The sequence below is a fragment of the Eubalaena glacialis genome, chromosome 4 (assembly GCF_028564815.1).
Source record: "Eubalaena glacialis isolate mEubGla1 chromosome 4, mEubGla1.1.hap2.+ XY, whole genome shotgun sequence".
In the NCBI taxonomy this organism is placed as follows: Eukaryota; Metazoa; Chordata; class Mammalia; order Artiodactyla; family Balaenidae; genus Eubalaena; species Eubalaena glacialis.
The window spans coordinates 174952126-174976532 of NC_083719.1; the positions used below are offsets into that span (position 1 = coordinate 174952126).

The following is a 24407-nucleotide window of genomic DNA, read 5'->3' on the forward strand; positions in this document are numbered from 1 at the left end:
ATCACTTCCGACCCGGCCTCGTCACCGCCCCCTGCCGCTGCTGGGCGAAACCAAGTGTGAGGGGAGGACAGAGAGACGCGCGCGCAGGAGGCGCCCGCTCCGCCCACAGCCACGCTCTACACGGCCCGCGGCCACCCCTCTCGTAGCTTCGCAATATGGCCTGGTCGGGGCGGGGGCGGGGGGATTCGACTTGAAGACCCGGCCTTTGAGTTGAAGGCGGGAAAATGGCGGATACCTCGGGGCGTGGTGCTGGGTGAGTCGAGGCGCCGTGGGTCTGGGTTTATGGGTGCCAGCTGGAGGGCCCTGGTCAAGGGCTGGGGACAGAGGGGCAGCAGAGTTGGGGAGGGAGGGTCCTTGGCGTGAGTCCGGCTCTGACTCCTCCAAGAACCACCGAAGATGCGCAAGTTCTGGGAGGTGGGATGCGGCCTTGCGCATGCTCGGGAGCGTGGGTTCAGGACGTTAGGGCGAGTTCGGGTCCCTGGTCAGCCGTTTCGATCCGGGGCGATTTCCAGCGAGTGGCTTAACCTCTCTGTGCCTCGCTTTCCTCCGTCGCGAAACCGGGCTGATGACGCTGCCGTTCAGTTTTGTAGGCCTAGTGTGAGGCTTAAGAGCGTTTAGAATAGTGGCTGGCCCCTAAGTGTGGTCCGTCGCTATTACGATTACCGCTTTGTAGTGGATAACTGCTGGACCACTGAAGTATCTCCTTTCATTCTCCCACACGCTTTTTTCTATTCTCCCCATTTACAAATGAGATGATGTAGGCCTAGGGAGGGAAGGTCATTTGCCCGGGCTCACACAACAAGAACAAGGGAGACAGACGTCGAACAATGACCTGGTGCCGGGCGTGATTCCTGGGCTTTGTTCATTCTGCCGATGTTTATTGTGCCTGTGCGAATTAAAATTTAGTGGGCCATGTGAAATCACTTGTTTACTCCACAGCCCCTTGTCCTAGCTGTGAGATTGACGTTAGCCTCTCCGAGGTTCAGGGGAAGTACTTGAGGCTGGAATATATGTAGTGACGCCCCTCCCCCACCCAGTGTCCCTGCAGGTTTGGCCTAAGTCCATTTGCTTTGGCTCCAGAGCCCTGGCTCAGACCCCAGAGGGAATCCTTGCTCTGTCTCTTTCCAGCTCTGAGACTCCCCAGGGGTGATCTGTATAAGCTTTGGGTCCTTGTCTGGAAAACAAAGATAAAGCAGGCGAACAGTTAGGTATTTGTAGGGTCGGGAGGATTCCATGAAGGAGCAGAGCAGCTGGCACCCAGCCAGCATTTGTTAAGTTGCCTCTCCCCACTGTGGCTTGGAGGTGCCCCCCAGCATGGCCTGGGTCTCACGTTGGAGTCCCCAGAGCCCACTACACAGAAGGTGGCTGCAGTGAGCTGAGCAAGGGGACCACCACTGCTGTCACCAGTGGAGCCCATCTTGTGACGACAGCAGGATTTACAGCGCCCAGACCCCTGCCTGGCATCCCGCTCGCCCAGACTGGACACCTGGGAGGCATCCCTGACTCTCCCACACCCACCAGCTGATTAGTCAGTGATTCCTACTTCATGGGACCCTCTCCTCTATCATGTCAGGCTTCATTCTTTTTTTAAATTGAGGCAAAATGCACATAACGTCAAATTAACCATTGTAAAGCGAGCAATTCGATGGCATTAAGACATTCACAACGTTGTGCAATCACCACCTCTGCCTAGTTCTAGAACATTTTCATCAGCCCAGAAGGAAACCCTGTGTCCATTTGCAGTCACCACCCCCCCCCCCCCCCATCCTTCATGCTCCTCAGTTTGCTCCTGGTAACCACCAGTCTGCTTTCTGTCTCTCTGGATTGGCCTGTTCTGGACATTTCATATCCATGGAATCATACACCACGTGGCCTTAGTGCCTGGCTTGTTTGACTCCGGATAACATTTTTGAGATTAATTCGTTTCAGCATTATCAGTACTTCATTCCTTTTTAGGACTTAATAGTATTCAGGGTCATTATTTCTTTTTTATTTATTTATTTATTTTTGGCTGCATTGGGTCTTCGTTGCTGTGCGCGGGCTTTCTCTAGTTGAGGCGAGCAGGGGCTACTCTTCGTTGAGGTGCGCAGGCTTCTTATTGCAGTGGCTTCTCTTGTTGCGGAGCACGGACTCTAGGCACGCGGGCTTCAGTAGGTGTGGCTCGCGGGCTCTAGAGTGCAGGCTTAGTTAGTTGTGGCGCACGGGCTTCGTTGCTCCGCGACATGTGGGCTCTTCCCGGACCAGGGCTTGAACCCGTCCGTGTCCCTTGCATTGGCAGGCGGAGTCCCAACCACTGCACCACCAGGGAAGCCCCAGGGTTCATTATTTCTTGACAGGAGTTTTGCAGCAGACTTCCGTCCCGCGCTCTCGATCACTCTTTCACCATGCCAGGGGTCCCCCAACCGTGACAGTGTTGACATCCGGGGTGCGATCATCTCTGTGATGGGGGCCGTCCTGTGCCTTGTAGGGTGTTGAGCAGCATCCCTGGTCTCTACCCACTGAGCCGATAACAGCCCCCTCTGTTGTGACAATCACAGGTGTCTTCACACATCGCCAAATGTCTCCTAAGAGTCAGAATTGCCCTCAAGTGAGCACCCCTGAGTTATTTGTCTGACAAATATTTATCAAGTGCCTCCTGTCTGCCAGGCTGTTAGGGACTGAATGTTTGTATCATCCCTCACCCCCTCCTCAAATTCAGTCTTCTCCAGCTAAGCCATAGGGCTGATCAGTTCCAATTCCGCATCATTCTCCTCTGCGCCTGTGCCCATGGTCTTGGTGATCCCTGTCTGGGAATATCCTTCCTCATGTACCTGAGCAAATGGTTCTTTGTCACTCACCCCCAATCCCCACCCGTTTACCTGTCTGGAGTGCTCCCTCTTCACGCTTGCCTGATAGGAAAATGCTGGTCATCCCTCTCAGGGAAGGAGCTTTGTCTGCTGTTCACCTTGTATCCTCAGTGGTATACAGCTGACACACAAACGCCCGACGAATTAATGAGATCGAGACCTTTGAGGTTCGGCAGAAATGCTCGCTCTTCTCACTTAGGTGTTGTCCCCAGGTGATGGGGCTGGGGCTCCGTTTTCCTCCTGCCATGGAGGCGGCCCCACCTCGCAGAGATGGGCATGGGTGGTGGGTGCTGGGACTGGGCTGTCCCGAGGAAGCCCAGGTTCCTGGCTGGCTTCCCTGAGCTTTCTATCCAACTGCATTAACAAGACCCCCGTTTCCCTCTTTCAGGAAGCCTTCTGCAGGGGGTCCCAGTACTCCTAGCGGTGCTAAGACGAGAGGAAGAAGAATACAAGGTGAGTAAAATTGGAATCTCCCTTTTGAAATGGAATACACTGGAATAAAAACTGATTTTTTCTTCCCCCCAAGTAAGTGCTTTTGGGGAAGAGAAAAACAGGCCAGAGCAGGGGAGCTGGGGCTTTACCCCTTTCTAGTCACACCTTTGGGGACCCCAAGTCTGGTTACCCAGCCCTGCAGCCAGGGGTGTGGCAGGACCTGGTGGGGTCATCTAGGGCAGTGGGCCCTTCCGGCCATGGGGGTCACGGGTTGTACCCAGGACTCATCACTTGGAAGTGTGGGTGAGGAGAGTGTGAGCTGAATTCGTTAGGAAACATCAAAGTCTGTTTCTTCTCAGTAAGCGCGTCAGACCCTTGGGGGTGCCCACACGTCCGATGTCCACCTGTGGGTCCGGGGTCACTGTCAACAGCCCCCCTTGACTCTTGGCAGTGCCCAGTTTGGGGCTGTAGACCCAAGCATCTCCCACGTTGGATCTCAGGCCTCTGTTAATGATGAAGTATTGTTTTATGCCTGTGCACTAGTGCAGGTCTCAGAGAACTTGGAGCAGAATTCCAGTTCCAAATGGCTGGAGGTTTATATGTTACAGCATCACAGCATCGCTGGATGATCTGGTCTGTAACATCTGTTATATTTACACAGGGTCTAGTTCTTGGACGCAAATTATATCCTTCATTATAACATTGCTTCTGTGGAAAATCCACCACTGTTGAAAACAAACAGGTGCATTCTAGTTTTCCAGAAACTTGAAACTGCTTTTCAACTGTGCAAGGAACCCAGAGCCTCCTTCCTACCCTTTGCTGATGGTATTAGAAAGACCCAATGCAGGATGGTCTCCCCCTCTTGGAACTGGGGGTGTCCTTCGCCCCAATCCTTCACTGGACATCCAGTGGCAGACCCTAGGTGTGGCTCGATTCTCTCCCCTGGACCCCACCTGGTCCTGGCCTCAACCCTTAGGTGCCTCCTGCCTGAATGTCTGAGCCACTTTCCCTGCAGGCACGGCTCATCCCTGCCTGGGGCACGCCCGGGGCAACCAACACCTCTGTGTCCAGCTCCAGGCAGCCTGTTAACTGTGGTTGTACCTCTTTTCCACTCAAGCTTGCGGCTGCAACCCCCATCTAAAGAAGGATGCAAATTAGGGCATGAAGATAATGTAGTTGAAATCCCAGTCTCGGGACTGAACTGTCAAGGCAGGTGACACTGACCACATCACTCTCCCTGGTAAAAAGGGAGACCCCTGAGCTCTGGGGGCACCTAGGAAAAGCGCAGAATCATGCATTTGACACATTGCTGAGCACCTCCTCCCTGTGAGGTGGTGGAACGTGGCAGCAAGCAAAACAGACAAGAATCCCTGCCCTCAGGGGGCTTGCCACCCTGGACACAGGCGGTGAATCAGGAGACATAAGGAGACACAGGGTGTATTGGACAATGACAGTGGCTGTGGATAAAACAGCAGGATGGGGGTAGCTTCCGGCCTAAGGGAGGGGCTGGGCCGAGCAGAGTCGTGAAGGCGGCAGGGGTGGCATGTGCCCGCTGGCTGGAGGAACAGGTGACACGGGACCTGCAAGGTGTCTGGAGGCACTCACCCTTCACCAGCTAATGGACCCGGAAGACAGCCTGCTGCAGTTGCCAGAGGGCCAGTCAGCCTGGAGGACAGAGCGTCTCAAGAGGGAGGGTGCAGGGCTTCCCTGGTGGCACAGTGGTTGAGAATCCCCCTGCCAATGCAGTGGACACGGGTTCGAGCCCTGGTCCGGGAAGATCCCACATGCCGCGGAGCAACTGGGCCTGTGTGCCACAACTGCTGAGCCTGCGCTCTGGAGCCCACGAGCCACAACTACTGAGCCCGTGGGCCACAACTGTTGAGCCCGTGGGCCACAACTACTGAAGCCCATGCATCTAGACCCCGTGCTCCGCAACAGGAGAAGCCACTGCAATAAGACCGCACACCACAGCGAGGAGTGGCCCCCGCTCACTGCAACTAGAGAGGGCCTGCATGCAGCAACGAAGACCCAGTGCAGCCAAAAATAAATAAATAAAATAAATTAAAAAAAAGAAAAAGAAAAAGAAGGAGGGTGCAAGTGAGCGCTGTGTGCAGCGCTGCCGCTGGCTCAGAACAAGGACTGAGAAGGGGCGGGTGGGCATCAGAGCAGGGAGATCTCTGTGGTCTGGGTGAAAGGAGTTTCTCTGGTGCCGTGGTGACTGTGAGAGCCAGGCTGGGGTGCGGGGGGATTCAAGGGAAGGAGGGAGGAGAAGAAGAGGATCCGGCATGGCAAAGGGGAGCAGAGAAGTGGGGGGGGGGAGGGGAGGGGGGGATGAGTAGTGTGACCATTGGAGAGAGGAAGTGGGGTGATACAGGGTGGGGCAGGGGGAGAGGGGTTGCCAGGGCAGTTTCCTAATGGAGTGAGGGCTGGGCTCTAGCACCCAGGGTGGGGGGTTTGTTTTACCCTAAAGCACAGAGGTCGCTCCACATGGGGGGCCCAGGATATGGCCCTGAGGTTGGGAGGCAGCTAGATGCCCAGGTGGGAGGATCTCCTGGGGCTGCTTTTGTCTTCCCAATGAAGTAGGAAACAGGTTACCAGCTGACCAGAGGGATGGCCCGGTGTAGGAAGTGGGCAGGAGGGTCTGGGAGAGGGTTCTGGGGGATCAGAACAGAGGACTGTGGATGATCACAGGGGCTGCAGCGAGAGCCCCTGGAGGTTGGGGGGACACATGGGTTTCCTTCACACACCTTCAGCGCCCCAGTGTCAGGGTGGAAGGGCACCTGGGGCTGGGCTGTCACCAAGGGATACAGACGTGTCCAAGAAGAGCATCGGTGCCTAGCGTGTCTCAGGAGAGCGGTCCTGAGCTAGGTGAGGGGTGTGGGGGATGTGAGAGGCAGTACCATGAGTGGGTCATAGATGGGCTTGGGTGGGAGAAGGGCAGTTGGGGTCATGACCACAGGGAGTGAGTTGGGGAGGGAAGAGGAGGAGAGCAGGTGGCCATCTTTGGAAGATCTTTCTTACTTTCCCTGCCCTGCCCCTGAGTCCACTTTCTGTTTTGATCTTTGGCACATATTCCTGATCTTCCTCGATCGTAGCTCCTGTGGGTCTCTGTGTCTCCGCCTCTAGCCCTGGTGCTTGTATACAGCAGGTATCCCATAAATGTTCTTGCATACAGTAGGTGTTCCATATATGTTCTTTTAAAAAAGTTTTTAAAAGAGAATTTATTATTTACTTCTTTTAATTTATTTTTGGCTGTGCTGGGTCTTTGTTGCCGCGTGCGGGTTTTTCTCTAGTTGCGGCGAGTGGGGGCTACTCTTCGTTGCAGTGCGTGGGCTTCTCATTGCGGTGGCTTCTCTTGTTGCGGAGCATGGGCTCTAGGTGCACAGGCTTCAGTAGTTGTGGCATGAGGGCTCAGTAGTTGTGGCTTGTGGGCTCTAGAGCGCAGGCTCAGTAGTTGTGGTGCATGGGCTTAGTTGCTTCCTGGACGAGGGATCGAACCTGTGTCCCCTGCATTGGCAGGCGGATTCTTAACCGCTGCACCACCAGGGAACTCCCTCCATATATGTTCTTGCATGCAGTAGGTGTCCCATACGTGCTTGAGGCTGAGCGGGGAGGGCTGATAGCACGCAGCTCTCGGGGTGGGGGGTGGGCATCCTAGGTGCATGGTGGGTCCTCACAGTCCATGTCATAGTTTAATTATAAACCAAGTGTGTCCCCCACAGGTGGAAGAGTGGTCGAGTCCCGGTACTTGCAGTATGAGAAGAAAACCACCAAAAAGGTAACATACAATGTACGTTTGAAACAGTTCTGAACAGAGTTTTGACAAACTTGGAATTCTGAGACAAGTCACGCTGGCCAGACACAGCCTGGTCCTGAAAGAAGCATTTTGGGGACTTGGTCCAGTTGCCTTTGGGGCTGTCATGCCCTTCGTGCCAAGGCAGGGATCTCTGTCGTGGGTGGCTGATCACTTTGAGAATCTCTTTTGCAAAGCCATGATCTCTAGTGAATCATAAAATTATTCCTGTCTCTCAACCCGGTAATTCCTTTCTGGATTCTGTCCTGAAACAGTTCTGTCTAATGCCTGGCACGTGGTTACCTGGCCTTGGCTGGTATTGTAAAAAATACCCGTAGAGTTTTAGAGAAAGGGTTTTAGGGGAAAAAAGACATGGCTGAATCACCCAGTGTTACAGGAAGAGTTCAGTGAACTAGCCACACCACAGAAATGATGAAACCATTGAAAATGATGGCATGGAACACTTAACAACTTGGGAACCTGCTTTGTGTGATGTTTAATGAAAATAATCATTAGATTACCCAATGACATATTTTGTTTCAGTGTGTACGTACTGATAGTGTGGTGAAGGTTGTGTTATTCCATTTTCCAAATCTTTGTTTATGATAAAGTTTAGTTAAATATTAATTTCTGCTGCCTTTCTTTTACTCTGATAGGGTGAATGGCAGGTTAATGTGGCTTAAGATTTGGCTTGAAGAAAAAGGATACCTTTACGCAAACTGATATGCTTCTTGGAGTGATTTTTTTTTAATGGACTTAATTTTTTTAGAGCAGTTTTAGGTTCAAAGCAAAACTGAGTGGAAAGTACAGAGATTTCTCATACACCCCCCTGCCTGCCCCCTCACATGCGTAGCTTCCCTATTGTCAACATCCCACACCAGAGTGGGGCATATTTACAGTCGATGAACCTACATTGACACATCCTTACCCAGAGTCCATGGTTTACAGTATTGAAATGATTTTCAACAGAGGATACTAGTCCACACTTCATAATTTTAACATTGCCTGGCAGACTTGGTTACAGCACCTCCTTGTGTTTGCATGCTCTAGTATTTTAGATCTTTAAGAGCTTCTCCGTTTTCTTTTTTTTTTCATCTTTTAAATTTAGGTGTAATTTACATAGAGGAAGTGTCACTCTTCAGCGTACAGTTCTCTGAGTTTTGACAAACACATCCAGTCACAGACCCACCACAGTCAAGATAGAGAACACTCTGTCACCACCACCCCCCCCCCCGCCCCCCGCAAAGTCCCCTTGTGCTCCCATGGAACCAGCCCCTCCCCACCCCAGGCAACCATGATCTGTTTTCTGTCCCTGTAACTTTGCCTTTGCAGTAGGCTCATTTAAAAGGTGCCACCCAGGATGCAGACTCTTGCAGTCTGGTTGCTTTCATATAAAGGTCCCTCCCTGTCATTGTCTTTTACAGTTAGTGCTAGTTCCTTCTGATGGCTGAAGAATATTCCAATGTATGGATGGACCACAGTGTGCACAGCCATTCCCTGGCAAAGGACATTTGGTTTGTTTCCCGATTTTGGCAATTAGGAATAAAGGCACCTTAAACATTCCTGTGCAGAATTCTGTGTGGATGTGTTTTCATTTCTCCCAGGAGGGGAATTGTAGGGTAAATGTCTGTTTGACTTTGTAAGTAACTGCACAGCTGTTATCCAAAGTGGCTGCCCCTTTTTACATTCCCATGAGCCACAGAGGAGAGTCAGTACTTTAGGACTGAAACCATTCTAGTGGGTGTGAAGTGGTATCTCATTGTGGTTTTAAATTGCATTTCCATAACAGCTAATGATATTGAGCATCTTTTCATGTGCTTATTGGCCAGTCCTATATCTTTGGTGATGTGTCCTTTCAAATCTTTTGCGCATTAAAAAAAAATGGAGTTGTTTGTTTTCTTATTATTGAGTTTTGAGGGCTCTTTCTATATCTTAGATACCAACTCTTTATGGTGATTTGCAAATATTTTCTCCCAGTGTGTGGCTTGGCTTTCCATTCTCTTAAGTGTCTGGTGAGGAGCAGAAGATCTCGATTTTGATGAGGTCCAATTTATCGATTTCTGCTTTTATGAAATGTGCTTTTGGTGTCCTAAGAAATCTTTGCTTTACCCAAGACCATAAAGATTTTCTCCCATGTTCTCTTCTATATGAGTTTAGGTCTGTGGTCCATTTTGAATTAATTTTTGTATCTGGTGTGATGATGGAATTAAAGTTCGTTTTTAAGTGTATGGATGTCCTCTTGTTCCAACACCATTCGTTGAAATGACTTTCCTTTCCCTGTTGTATTGTCTCATCACCTCTGTTGGAAAGCAATGGACTATATATGTATGCATCATTTCTGGACTCTATTCTTTTCCATTGTTCTACATGTCTATCTTTAGTCCATTTCCATACTGCCCAGGTTACTGTAGCTTTGTATTATAGTAAGTCTTGAAATTGGGTTGTGTGAATTTTCCCACTCTGTTCTTTTCCAAAACTGACTCTTCTAGTTCCTTTGCCTTTCCATATGAATTTTAGCCTTAGCTTGCCATTTCCTACCAAAACTTCGGGGATTTTAATTGTATTGAATCTATGCATTAGTTCAGGGAGAATAACATCCTAAAAACACCCAAGTCTTTCAATCCATGAACATGGTATACCTCTCCCTTTATTTGATCTTAGATTTTTTTCATCAGTGTTTTTGTAATTTCCAGCATACAGACCTTCCCCATGTTTGCTTAGGTTTACAACTAAGTATTTGGTGTTTTTTTATTGCTATTATGCAAGGTACTATCTTTTTTTTTCTTTCTTTCTTGAAGAAATTTTATTTGTTTGTTTAGAAATAATTCACATATAACATTATATTAGTTTTAATTTTATTTATTTATTTTTAATTTTTGCCTGCATTGGGTCTTCGTTGCTGTGTGCAGGCTTTCTCTAGTTGTGGGGAGTGCGGGCTACACTCCAGTGTGGTGCTTGAGCTTCTCATTGCGGTGGCTTCTCTTGTTGCCGAGCACTGGCTCTAGGCACTCGGGCTTCAGTAGTTGTAGCTCACGGGCTCTAGAGCACAGGCTCCGTAGTTGTGGCACACGGGCTTAGTTGCTCTGTGGCATGTGGGATCTTCCCAGACCAGGGATCAAACCCGTGTCCCCTGCATTGGCAGGTGGATTCTTAACCACTATACCACCAGGGAAGTCCCGATATTAGTTTTAGATGTACAACATAATGATTCAATCTTTGCAAATATTGCAAAATGATCATCACAGTAAATCTAGTTAACATCCATCACCGCACATAGTTACAAAATTTTTTTCTTTGCTCGGAACTTTTACATGGTACTTTTTTTTTTTTAATTTATTTTTTTATTTATTTAGGCTGCTCCAGGTCCTAGTTGCGGCATGTAGGATCTTCGTGTGGCACGTGGGATCTTTAGTTGTGGCATGTGGACTCTTAGTTGCGGCGTGCAGATTTCTTAGTTGTGGCATGCAGACTTCTTAGGTGCGGCATGCGAACTCTTAGTTGCGGCACGCGTGTGGGATCTAGTTCCCCGACCAGGGATCGAACCTGGGTCCCCTGCATTGGGAGCTCAGAGTCTTACCCACTGGACCACCAGGGAAGTCCCATGGTGCTGTCTTTTAATTTCAATTTCCAAACTTGTTCATTGCTAGAAATATCTTTTTATATTGACCCTGTATCCTGCAACTTTGCTAAACTTGTTAGTTTTAGTAGTGTTTTTTAGTATGTTTTGAGATTTTCTATGTGAAGAGTCATGTCTGCAAGAAGAGAGTTTTATTTCTTCTTTTGTAACCTGTTTGCCTTTTATTTCTTATTCCTGGACTTCCAATGCGAGGTTGAATAGGAGTGGTGTCTGTACATCAAAATATTCTCACTCTTTATAAGGTCTTCTTTTTGCTTTTTTTTATTTTATTTTTTGGCCGCGCCACGTGGCTTGTGGTGGGATCATAGTTCCTTGACCAGGGATTGAACCTGGGCCTTGGCAGTGAAAGTGCCGAGTCCTAACTACTGGACCACCAGGGAATTCCCTCTTTTTGCTTTTATATTGTTATAGTGGCTTGCTAGCTCCATGCATTGCTTGCTTTTTTAATAAGTTTTGAAGATTAATATCTGTACAAAAGCTTTGTTTTTTCTGACAACCGAAGTAATATGTTCTCTTTCCTAAACTGGCCAGTACTAAAAATTATACAGAAAATCAGTCATCTGTAATCTGCCATGTCAGAGATCATCACCAGCAAACATTTTGGTGGTTTCCTATGTTCTATGCATGTGAGGGTATCCTTTTGACAAAATTAGTTCATCCTGTATGTATGCAATTAAATGTCGGAACTCCTTGAATCTATCCCTTGCCTCAAGGTAAGAGCAGATGCAGACCTTGCAAACTGAAGAGGGGCCCCTTCTTGTGGAAGGAAAGTGTCTTGTCCCCTGAATGTCATGTATTCCCCTAACAGGCTCCTGCAGCAGATGCATTAAAGGCCAGTGGGAAGATGCCTGAAGGTGGAAGAAAACCCAACCCACTCCAGAAGAGCAAAGGTACGTAAAGATGGAAGGAGGGTGTGAAACAGCACCAAGGCTTATGAAGTGATGAGCGTTTTGTTTTTTTGTTTTTGTTTTTAAGTATGCAAGTTTAAAACTCCCTTTCCTTTCTGGGAAGTATGAGGAAAAGGAGCTTGGCAGAGAGTTTCAGCGTAAAGACAGATTTGGGGCATATGAAGATCTGAAGGGGGATGGCAGGGGAATGGGGGGGGAGTCATTTCCTTTCTGTGTGACCCCAGAGAAGAGCCACATTGCCATCATGGTGCTCCCTTGGGGTACCAGTTCCTTGATCATGTGACTGTTTCCCCACCAGAGCTCTGAGAGCAGGACTTTCAGAGAGGGTATGAGACCTCATTTTCCTGCCTCTCACTACCTTGGGTTGGGTCTTCCTCGTAATGGTCTCCCCATACCCCTTCTACTAGAAGCTTTCACCAAAGTGATATGAAAAACTTTCAGTTTTTCTGGTGGTAGACATGATATGTGTTTGTTATTAAACAAAATTGGAGAATGTAGCCCAGAAGGGCGGAAGCTCACTTATGATCTACCACTCGGACCATCGCTGTTGGTATATTTGCTCTTCAGTCCTAGTCAGTGTGCATCAATTCTAGAAGTCTGGGAAGGCCCCTCTCCAGAGTAGCACTTCATCCAAGTCCTCCGGTGCCTGCTTCACCAGCAGTGGTGGGCAGCTCTTCTTTTGCATAAGAGCAAGTCACAAAAAGCAAAACTGTTTCTCGGCCTGCAAACCCTCATTCAAAATGGTGACAACTTTGAGTCCCATAGTAGAATACTAGTATGTTCTTTTACAGCTTAGATTTCCTGCTTTATCGTTCAGATCAAGGGTCAGCAAAACTTTTCTGAGCCAGTGGTTAATATTTTAGGCTTCGCAGGCCAGGCGGTCTCTGTCATAGAAACTTAACTCTGCCTTATCGCAGCGTGAAAGCAGCCACAGACAATGTGTACACAAATGGGTGTGTCTGTGTCCCAGTTATTTACAAACACAGGAAGTGGGCTGGATCTGGCCTACATGCTAGAGCTCGCTGATCCTGGCTTGGATGTTTGTCAGAAATTGTGCTGTTCCTTGACCCAGGCATGATTGAGAAGCAAGCACATGGAGCTGGAACCAGCCTTCTAGTCTTTTCTCATGCAGTGGGGTTGAAGGCCATGTGTGAAGCTGGGAAAGCTGGCATGGCCAGAGGGGTCAAAAACTGGGCCTGCCACATTTAAAAATCAGGGTTCTCAGGATTTCCCCGGTGGCACAGTGGTTAAGAGTCCGCCTGCCAATGCAGGGGACATGGGTTCGATCCCTGGTCCGGGAAGATCCCACATGCCGCAGAGCAGTTAAGCCCGTGTGCTCCAACTACTGAGCCTGCGCTCTAGAGCCCGCGAGCCACAAGTACTGAGCCCACGTGCTGCAGCTACTGAGCCCCGTGCGCCTAGAGCCCATGCTCTGCAACAAGAGAAGCCACCGCAGTGAGAAGCCCGCACACTACAAAGGAGTAGCCCCCACTCACCGCAACTAGAGAAAACCCACGTGCAGCAACAAAGACCCAACACAGCCAAAAATAAATAAATAAAATAAATAAATAAATAAATGAATCAGGGTTCTCAGCTGTGGGTTATTGAGGGGGGAGGTATGGGATGCTGGTGCGTGGAGGCCAGGGATGCTGCTTGACACCCAACAGTGCACAGGACTGCCCGCAGCAAAGAATGATCTGGTCCCTGATGTCAATAGTACCAAGGCTGAGAAACCATAATTTAAACATAGTCATGATAATTGAGAGGGACTGCTTGTTTGAGTTCCATTGTATGGTTTGATAGGAAATTACTTTTCTTAATGGAAATGCTATACATGGAGATGACAGAACATTCAAACCAGTGGAAACGCAATAAAAAGTCATCGTCTCCCACCTCTAGTTCCCATTTCTCACCTAGGAGGCAACCACTCTTGATAGATTTTTATTTATCTACCTAGCATTTTTTAAAAATTCTAACACAAATGGTACCATAACTTATACGTATTGTGACTTCACTCTTTTCATTTCCACATATTCGTTTCCTCAACTGCATAGTTGTTCATTAAATAGTTTGCTGTTTACTTGCTAACACAACAGTGCGTTTTACATACCATTTGCTCTTTCTGCAGCCTTCTGGAACCCTTGTTTAGTTGAAGCGTGCAGTACACTGAGTGCCCATTTTAGATGATATCAGGAATAGTTTCACATTTCTAAATAGAAGCTGAAAGATGAAGGGAACTCCCAGGGAAGACGAACAGTCCAGAAGCTACAGGAGAAGGAAAAAAAAGCACAGGGCAGAACAAGTATATCATGTGTTATTAGATTCTTATATCCTGAACACAGCATCTTTTATTTTATTTTATTTTTTTTTAAATTGAAGTATAGTTGATTTACAGTGTTGTGTTAGTTTCAGGTATTACAGCAGAGTGGTTCAGTTATACATACATATATATATATTTTTTATATATACACACACACACACACACACACACACAGAGATATATATATTTTCAGATTCTTTTCCCTTATGGGTTATTACAAAACATTGAGTAGAGTTCCCTATGCTATACAGTAGGTCCTTGTTTATCTGTTTTATACATAGTAGTGTGTATATGTTAATCCCAAACTCCTAATTTATCCCCCCCTTCCCCTTTGGTAACCATAAATTTGTTTTCTATGTCTCTGGGTCTATTTCTGTTTTGTAAATAAGTTCATTTGTACACAGCATCTTGTACTTAAACCAAGCAGAAAGCCTTATTTGTATCTTTCAGTTATAAAGACTGCATCTCTTTTCTAGTTCTACTGTAAAATATATTCAAATTGATGGGTGGGAATTTCCAAAGGTTTTTCAGCCTTCTCTACTGCTCCCTCGTAAGAAACTGAGTTTTTAGAAGCAGGTGATATTGTACAGAAAAGTTACCTGCTCCTGGGCTTAAGTATAGAGTATCTTGCTGACTGTGCTGACTTCTGGGGATTCTCATTGGGCCCACAGACAGCAGTGGAATTGGCAAAGGCGACCTGCAGTCTACCTTGCTGGAAGGGCACGGCACTGCCCCACCTGACCTGGATCTCTCGGCCATTAATGGTAAGTCATTGGCTGTACCTGTCCTTTCCCCAGCTGGGGGTTGCAATGCATGTCTGAGGGCTCCCAAAATATGCTCTTCTCACCTTAAAAACACTTTTCTTTTTTTTTTATTGAAGCATAGTTGATTTACAATGTTGTATTAGTTTCAGGTGTACAGCAAATTGATTCAGTTATACATATATATATCTATTCTTTTTCAGATTCTTTTTCCTTATAGGTTATTACAAAATATTGAGTATAGTTCCCTGTGCTATACAGTAGGTCCTTGTTGGTTATCTATTTTATATACAGTAGTGTGTATATGTTAATACCAACCTCCTAATTTATCCCCCCCCCACCCTTTGGTAACCATAAGTTTGTTTTCTATGTCTGTAGGTCTGTTTCTGTTTTTTGTAAGTTCATTTGTATCATTTTTTTTTTTAAAGATTCCACATATAAGCGATATCATATGATATTTGTCTTTCTCTGTCTCACTTGTTTCACTTAGTATGATAATCTCTAGGTCCATCCATGTTGCTGCAAATGGCATTATTTCATTCTTTTATATGGCTGAGTAATATTCTGTTGTGTATATATACCACATCATCTTTATCCGTTCATCTGTTGATGGACATTTAAGTTGCTTCCATGTCTTGGGTATTGTAAATAGTGCTGCTATGAACACTGGGGTGCATGTATCTTTTCAAATTATGGATAAAACGCTTTTCTTGATCTTAGACAAAAGTGTGGTCCGAAAGACTCCACAATTAGAAAAAACGATGTCAAAGAAAGCTGAGTCATCATCATTTTCTGCCTCGAGGAAAAAGAGCCCAGTAAGTCTCTGAAATGAGAGGGAAGAAGCCACTATAGCAGGTTGGCTAAATCTGCCCTGTGCCACGTGCCCCTCGAAACCCTGGGGCTCCAAGAATGAACAAGCCAGCTGTGCCTTTTAGAACAAAACCCTCACCCATCCTTAGAGGATTTGCAGAGTTTCAGTTTCCCCAGCTGCATGTACAGGAGGGGATACAAATGCAGGATCATGTGAAAAATGAGATTGAGGCCTTGTTTGCCAATGCCACGCTAGGGAAGACATGAGGCCAGGCCCTGTTCACGGCAGGGAGGGCGGCCAGGCTGTGGTCTCACCCAGGTGGGAACCCCAAGTCCTGGTTCTGGCAAGGCAACAAGTTGGTGGGTGCCCTTCAGCTCTTGCTTGACGGCCCAGCTTGCAGGAAGGGCCACCTTCCTTTTCACAGAGGACTCGAAAGACTAAATGAGGAAATAGAAACGAGTCGATACACAGTCTAGAATTGTTGAATTACTGATTGAGAAAAAGTACAGACGTGTTAGGATTCTGCCCCTCCCCGGGGAAGAGAGCTGGCTTTATACCAGTTCGCGGGGAACCAGGAGTATCTTTTTCTTCTCCTGAAGGATCTCTCCGAAGCGATGGAAATGATGGAATCCCAAACACTACTCCTGACTCTGCTGACCCTGAAGGTGAGGATGGAGCCTCCTGCACGCGTGTCGTGGGTGGAAGGGTGGCCACTGTCAGCCGCGGAGGTGAGCTCCCCTCTGGCCTGAGCTTTTGTTTTGCATTTCCCAGATGGAAAGCGGTCTTGCTGCATTCGAAGAAAAGGCAGAAAAGAATTTATTAATTATGTGCAAAGAGAAGGAGAAGCTCCAGGAAAAAGCCCATGAGCTGAAGCGCCAATTTCTCCTCTGTCAGAGGAAGCGGGAGCTGGCAGATGTCCTGGACGCGCAGGTCAGGGGTGACCGCAGCCTCCAAGAGGCGCATCCCGGCAGCATTGTCCCATGGGGGTGGTGGTGGGGTGGTTGGAGGGAGCCTTTATCGTGAGCGTCGCGCCTTTCCTGGCTCTAACTCTGTGCCCGACTTTTGACACCACTGGGTGTTGCTGTGTGACAGTTTATCAGAGGACAAGGCGGTAATGTCAGAACCAACCAGCAAGAGGGCTCTGTCTCTTCAACACACATGGGCATGTATTCTTGTGACTTGTGTCCTGAGACTTGTGCCCGGTGACACAGATGTACTCCAGACCTGCCCAGTTGGGCCAGGGTGCTGGTGGGAGACTTGGGCTTGGTGCTGTGTGGTCAGTGCTGGGACGGGAGTGTCCACGCCACGGAAGGTCACAGCGAACCCTGGGAGCCTAGAAAGGGCCGATCAGGGAATGGGGCTCCTCACCCAGTAAGTATGTATCCTGGGGCCGCCATAACAAAGGACCACAGAGTGCGCGGCGGCTTAAACAATTGACATTTATTCTCTCTCAGTTCTGGAGGCTGTAAGTCTGAGATCAAGGTGTCTGCAGGGTTGGTTCCTTCCGAGGGCCATGAGAGAAGGATGTGTCCCAGCTTCTCTCCTAGGCTTGTCGATGGCATCTTCTCCCTGTGTCTCGTCACCTGGCTCTCTCCCTCTGAGTGTCTGTCTCCACATTTCCCTCTTTTGTAAGGGCACCTGTCATACTGATCAAGGCCCAGCTTAATGACCCTACCTTAACTGAATTACCTCTGTAAAGTATCCAAATCAGGTCACATTCTGAGGTGCTGGGGGCTGGGATGTCAACAGAGGAATTTGTGGGGACACAATTCAGCCCGTAACACCCAGCATGTACACATGAGTGTGCCCGGCGGCCTGGCCCTGAGCTGAGAACAGGCTCCCTGTCCTCGTGGAACTCACAATGGAAGGGAAAGGAAAGACAGTCAAACAAATGAATCCTTACAACCCCCAGACGGCGTGTACAAGGGAAAAGGGGGTTGCCGGGCATGGCCTTGGTGGGGGCAGGCATGTCAGCTCAGTGCTCTGAAGCAGGAGGGCCCAGCCTTCCGGGCCCTCCTCACTGTGACCCCGGTTGAGGGCCCAGCCCTGGAACAAGCTGGAAGGCGGACACATGTTCCTGGTGAGGAGGTCCAAGCCACCTTGCTACTGGCCGGGCCATCTTGGGGGCACCTGGGAGTGAGGGGAGAGCCCACCACACCCTTGGAAGTTTCTCTGGGAGACCTGGCAGAACAGTGCTGTGTCTTAACCTCACAGGTGCCATCTGGTAAACTTCTGGGGAGGTGAGTGCCGGGCCTCGTCCCACAGGCTCCTTCCCCTTCTGCCTGCAGATCGAGATGCTGAGCCCCTGTGAGGCCATAGCTGGCTGCTTTAAGGAACGATACAAGACGTTTGCGACAGCCCTGGACACCACGAGGCATGAACTGCCTGTGAGATCGGTCCACCTGGATGGAGACGGGCAGTGCTTCTTAGGTAGGAAACGGGGCGACTGCCCGGCAAGGGGTGGGACGAACCTCCCAGTGCGTGTTGGCATCTCCTGTGTCCTGGGCACCTTTATCCATTCGTGTCAGGTCATAGGCCTCCTCTCAGGTAGATGGCGCGTACCCCATCAAATGGCAGAGGACACAGGGGGCAAGGCTGCGGTTTGTCTGGGGTCATGCCCTGAGTAAGGACTGTGTTGGGATTTGAACCTAGGTCTGTAGGACCCCCGCAGTGATTTCCCGTCCTGCTGAAAGGCATCCTGGGGAGCCTGCAGTCTCTACAAAGGTGCTTTGGCGGCTGGGGAACAACAGGGCCACCGACCCCAACCCTGTCCTGCCTTCTAAGCAGAGCTGAGAGGGTCCCTTTCCTGTACAGCGTTCCCACCTAATACTTCACTTGAAGAAGGCGGCAAGTGTGAAGAGTGCCATCCTCTATCCTAAAATTCTCTTTAGAACAAGTATCTTCCCCAAACAAGTCTACAGCTGCCCTACAGTTTGGTCCTCCCTCCCTCCCCCCTCCCTCCCCCACACCCCACCCTCCCTTCCTCCCTTTCTTTCTCTGAAGTATAGTTGATTTACCAATACAATGTTGTGGTAGTTTCTGCTGTACTGAAAAGTGACTTAGTTATACACATACATTCTCTTTTTTTTGTATTCTTTTCCGTTATGGTTTATCACAAGATATTGAATATAGTTCCCTGTGCCATATAGTGGGTCCTATATATACTAGTTCGCATCTGCTAACCCCAGACTCCCACTCCATCCCTCCCCCTGCCCCTTGGCAACCACAGGTCTGTTCTCTGTGTCTGTGAGTCTGTTTCTGTTTCGTAGATAAGTTCATTTATGTCATATTTTAGATTCCACATATAAGTGATGTCATATGATATTTGTCTTTTTCTGGCTTACGGCACTTACTATGATAATCTCTAGGTCCATCTGTGTTGCTGCAAATGGCATTATTTCGTTCTTTCTTATGGCTGAGTAGTATTCCATTGTATATACCTACCACATCTTCTTTATCCATTCATCTGTCCATGGACATTTAGGTTGCTTCCATGTCTTGGCTATTGTAAATAGTGCTGCTATGAACATAGGGATGCATGTATCTTTTGAATTATAGTTTTGTCCAGATATATGCCCAGGATTGGGATTGCTGTATCATATGACGTAGAGTTTGGTTATTTCTAAGCAAAGTTCTCATGAGCCACCTGAACATGTTTAGCTTGATTTTACTACTGTAAAATCAAGCCTTTTCTAACGTGAAATAGTATATGTATGAAACGGGACCTTGAAAACTGAGCCATGTTGAACCATCATCTGTGTCCGGGTTTCTAATTTTATAATTACGGCAGCCAACTGCACATCTATATCTCTTGGTCTCCATCTCTGATAAATGCCCTAGATAGTTGCCAGGAGTTGGGATTGGGGACTGTTTGAGTTTCCTAGGGCTTCTGTAACAAAATACCACAAACCAGGTGGCTTAAAACAACAGAAATTTATTCCCTCCCAGTTTAGGGGGCTAGAAGTCCGAAATCAAGGCGTCATTGGGGTTGGATTCTTCTGGAGGCTCTAGGAGAGAATGCATCCCATGCCTCTCTCCTGGCTTTTAGTGGTCTGGCAATCTTGGCTCATGGAGCATTCCTTCAAACTCTGCCTCTGTCTTTTTTTTTATTATTATTGTTTTTATTAAGCTTTTAAAAAATATTTATTTATTTGTTTATTTTTGGCTGCATCGGGTCTTAGTTGTGGCACGCGGGATCTTTTTGTAGCAGCGTGTGGGCTCTTCATTGCGGCGTGCAGGCTCCAGAGTGTGTGGGCTCTGTAGCTGTGGCTCTCTAGTTGTGGCTTGTGTGCTCCGTAGCTGCGGCGTGTGGGCTCAGTTGCCCCGCGGCACGTGGGATCCAGGGATCGAACCTGCGTCCCCTTCGTTGGAAGGAGCATTCTTAACCACTGGACCACCAGGGAAGTCACCAAGCTTTATTTTATTTTATTTTATTTTGGTTTTGTTTTTTGTTTTTTAAAATTTTTATTGCAGTATAGTTGATTTACAGTGTTGTGCTGCTGCCTCTGTCTTCACATGGCCTTGTCTCTGAGCGCCTCTGTGTCTAAACTGCCCTTTTCTTAGAAGGACACCAGTTATTGGATTAGGCCCCTCCCTAATGACCTCATTCTAACTCCGTTACATCTACAAAGACCTCATTTCCAGTTAGGTCACGTTCACAGGTACTTGAGATTAGGACCTGAACATGTCTTTTTGGGAGGACACAGTTCAGTCCCCTGGCAAAGAAGGTATGTGTTTGTAAGAACACTTACAAGGTTCCCCAGGTGTTATAATTTACAGTTGGGACATGTGCTGGCCTCGGAGAGATGCTGGTTTTGTTAGAGCAGGGGGCACCCAGCGCGGTTGCAGGCGGCTCTCTGCTGGGGGGGCGTTGGGGGCAGAAGTGCTGGGAACCGGGAGTGGGAACCGTGGGTTTGTTCTTAAGTTACTCCTAGCCCAGATCTTCTCTGTCTTTTGGATTTGCTTCTGCTGAGGACACCAGTGCACCATTCCAGGTATGTTCCGATGACTGCCTGGATGGCAGACACACATGGCCCACCATCTTGGAGCCCCGTGGTCTCAGGCAAAGGGGCACAGAGGCAGTACCAGTGCACGAATATCTTCCTTCACGACCCTTTCTGCGTTTGAGTTCATCACAATTCCTGCATAACATGAGAGCATTCCAGCAAAAGGAGAAAAATACAGTCAGCTAGCCAGCTCGTGCATCCATTGCTTGGGGCACCTTGAAACCATGGCTGACAACCCCTTTTCCCCTCCAGACAAGTTGCAGGGGGAATTGACGACCACATGCCATCTGCTGGGAGAACTTGGCATCAGCAGCTCAGAAGAAAACGCGACGGCCTTGGACCTGCTGAGGGAACTCAAGGAAATGACCCAAGAGAAGGATCTGGAGCTCCAAAGGTATTACAGAAAATATTAAAAAAAAAAGATAGCGCCCCTCTCCCCGCATCTCCTCGTCGGGCAGAGATGGGCTGTTGGCGGCTGCCCTGTGGAAGGTGTGCTGTGTTCCGGAGGGTGGGCAGCTTTGGTGTTTGCAGGGGCCGAGGGTACGAGGGTCCAGCAAGGCAGGGAGAGGGGAATGGGCAAGATGCCTTCAACCCAACCAAAACTCCTGTGTGCGTTCTTGAGCAGCCAAAATAGAAGGGGGCGATCACTTCCTTGGGGTAACACAGCAGTTCGGGGGCCCTCAGATAGTTTTTTGACGCTCTGTGTGGCTCATGAGGTCTTAGTTCCCCAGCCAGGGATCAAACCCAGGCCACGGCAGTGAAAGCACAGAGTCCTAACGACTGGACCGCCAGGGAATTCCCAGGAACTTCTTATTGATGTATAAGTACATATAGAAAAGCCACAGATTGTAACGGTACAGCTCAATGGCTTTCACTACTGGGCACCCTTGTGTAACCAGTGCCCAGGTCCATTCAGTCCATGTCCAGCCCCCGAAAGCCACCCGGTCCCCTTCTCTCTCTCCTCCAGGACATTTCTAACCATGAGGCTTTCCTCCACCTCTTCCAAAAAAGAATGTAGTTTTCTTCTCCTTTACGATGCCAAATGTACTTCCCGAGGTGCCTGAGAGGTTTGAAAGGTACCCATGATAAACACCACCTGCTATGGCATCTCCTTCATTACTATGTGCCCCGGGATGAAATCAGACACACCAAAGTGTTCTAGATGGCCAGGGTCACAGGAGTGAATGGGGAAACACGCTCGTTTTGTGCTGATTTCCCCACTGCCGTTTGTTTTGTGTGGTTGCTGGGATGGTCCCCCGTTCATGGCTCTGCCTCCCACTCTTAGGATGGTTCCTGTCAAAGTGTTGATATTCCCTAAGTATTTGTCGAGTAAACAACTCTTTTCTTTCACACCTGCCCGGTCCTGCTCTCAGGGCTTCCCTGTTTGAGTTCTGTTCAGACAAAACTTATTCACCGCCGCTTTCCCACGAGCCCAAGGAGGGTCACCCCGAACCGGCCCCCCCCACCCCGACATCGCAGCTGCGAAGGTGCTCGGGCACAGAGGGTGAAAAGCTTTCATCATCGTCTTGTTTCCACAGGAGCTTTACCCACGTTATGGAACTCTCCGCCGAGGCGAGTAAAGAGGCAGCCTTAATCAACCAGGAGGCCTGGGAAAAGGCCCAGGGCCCCAAGGCCCCCAGCCAGTGGTATTTCAATCCTGAAGAGGCCATTGGTGGGGAAACTCAGGGAGAGCTAAGGAGCCTGCTCCTTTCGGGCCACGACGAGCCGTGAATCCACACGCAGGCTGTGTCCCCGACCGGAGTGGGGACCTTCCTGCACACCATGGGGAAGGAAGCACGTCCTGTGCCCCTTGTTTGGGGTGGGGAGAGGGGGTGGACCTGCAGTGACCCACATATGATGTTCTGGAAACTTGAGCACTTTATACACTTAGCCTAGCCGTATAGTTATTGTTTCGTATGATAATCTCGTTTGATAATTTAACAAATAAAAGTGTTCTGCAGTTGAGCCTTGGTTTCTCTGTAAGGGGCAGTGGAAGGCGCGTGTTGTCCCAACTTATTCCAAAGAGCTGGTCCTGAGCCTCAGAACCTCACAGACATTATGAGTCCAGTTGACCCTTGAACACTGTGGGTTTGAATTGCAGGTCCACTTATACGTGGATCTTTTTCAGTAGTAAATACTGTAGCACGACACGATCCGTGGTTGGTTGAATCCACGATTTATAACTGCGGATACGGAGGGCAGACTATAAGTTCTATGCAGATTTTCGACCGCACAGCCCCTAACCCCGTGTTGTTCAAGGGTAAACTGTATTTCACTTTCAAGATGATTTCATGTCCTTCAGTCACAGGGCAGTTCTGTTCAATAACCCACAGCAAGTTCAGAGTTGGCCCTCAAATGGAAATTCCCCATCCAGTCCAAAGTCCCAGTGGCCATCCTTGGGGGACGCCTACGCGGTTTTGCCATAGCTGCGATCTACACCCCACTCGGGACTATGGCACAGAGGATCGGTCCAGCCCACGCTTGGGCTTCTGTCTACACCACGTGGGCCCTGGCAGTCTTCCTGGTTCCCATGGAGCCTGCCTCCGTTGACAGCTACCAGTTCCCATCTACAAGCAACTTTTTGACATTACACCCCATCCCACTATCAGTAGTTTCTTGGTTCGCCCGCCCGCATGTCATGTGGATTACCTTCCTGGTGACCAGAGGCCTAAGAGGCACTCTGTTGTCCCCACATAACTTTTCCCTTCATGGGCTGGTGGCCAAAGCTCAGATCTATAGAAATCTGACCTTGCTCTGGCAGGAAGGTGTGACCAAACATTCTCTTTACTTTCATTAGGGCTACTGCTCATAACAATAGCCAGAGGTTAGACTTCACCATTTTTCTTGTTTATTTGCATTTCCCTAAGCACCAGTGGAGTTGGATCCAGCTCTACATTTCAGTGGTAAATTTTATCTTTAACTGATGGCAGCTAAGCTGACGTTCACCCAAGAATCCAAGGTTCCTCACCCCCAACACTTTCATCCTTTCTCTTCCCAACCCCCATGTTTCCATGAGCCAGGGTCATTCTAGCAAATCCCACATTCTCTGACCTCGGTTATACGGTGGTTTCTGAGTTAGGGTTTAATGGGGACAGAGTCTCAGTTTTGCAAGATGAAAAGTCTGAAAAAGTTGCAGTTTTGCAAGATGGTGCTGATGGTTGCACACCCATGTGAATATACTTAACACCAGTGACCTGTATGCTTAGAAATGGTTACTACGGTAAATTTTATGTATTTCTTACCACAATACAAAAACTTAAACAATGGGGGGAGAGTAATTATTCACAATCCAGGAAGACAGGAGAGAAAACAATAGCAGAAGAAACTCTTCAATACATGTGTATGGTGAAGAACTAACCTTGCCTAAGAGAAATTGGGCCTTTGCTCTCAGCTCTTAGGAGGTGACTTCTAGGCCACTGGAATGTTCTGCTGGATAGGAGTATCTGTGTGCATGAGGACTTTGGGCCATGGGGGGCTTGAGTACTGCCTTTGGAAGAGACTGAAAGTCAGCCATGCAGCTGTACATGACCATGCCCCAACAAAAACTCTGAGTACTGAGGCTTGGGTGAGATTCCCTAGTGAACAACATTGGTGTGTGTTGTCACATAGTGTGGCTGGGAGGGGGAATTGCCGTCTGTGAGTCTCTAGGGAGAGAGCAACTGGAAGCCCCATGTTTGGACCCCTCCTGGACCCTGCCCCGTGCATCTCTTTCTTGGGTTGGTTTTAATTGTATCTTACCACTGTAATAAACTGTAACCGTGAGTATAACAGCTTCCAATGAGTTCTGTGAGTCCTTCTAGTGAATTATTGATTAACTAACCAATAATTAACTATCAGTTAATTATTAACTGATAGCTAACTATTGATTAACCAATAATTATTAACTAACCAAT

The 24407-nt window shown here is 48.4% G+C and overlaps 1 protein-coding gene across 2 annotated transcripts; it reads left to right on the top strand.

The window, feature by feature from the left end:
• The first annotated feature begins 26 nt into the window (after positions 1-26).
• On the top strand, positions 27-22479 carry HAUS8 (HAUS augmin like complex subunit 8). Of its 2 annotated transcripts, none has more exons than XM_061188681.1 (11): positions 27-253; positions 3235-3299; positions 7001-7068; positions 11517-11598; positions 14608-14700; positions 15418-15512; positions 16108-16173; positions 16280-16438; positions 17797-17938; positions 20767-20908; positions 22053-22479. In XM_061188681.1, exons 1-11 carry the CDS (start codon positions 225-227, stop codon positions 22243-22245), a joined length of 1134 nt encoding a protein of 377 aa, XP_061044664.1. In that variant the 5' UTR covers positions 27-224; the 3' UTR covers positions 22246-22479. The 2 variants fall into 2 exon arrangements, with proteins under 2 accessions (XP_061044664.1, XP_061044665.1); XM_061188682.1 differs by having other exon boundaries at positions 7001-7056.
• Positions 22480-24407: the final 1928 nt, after the last annotated feature.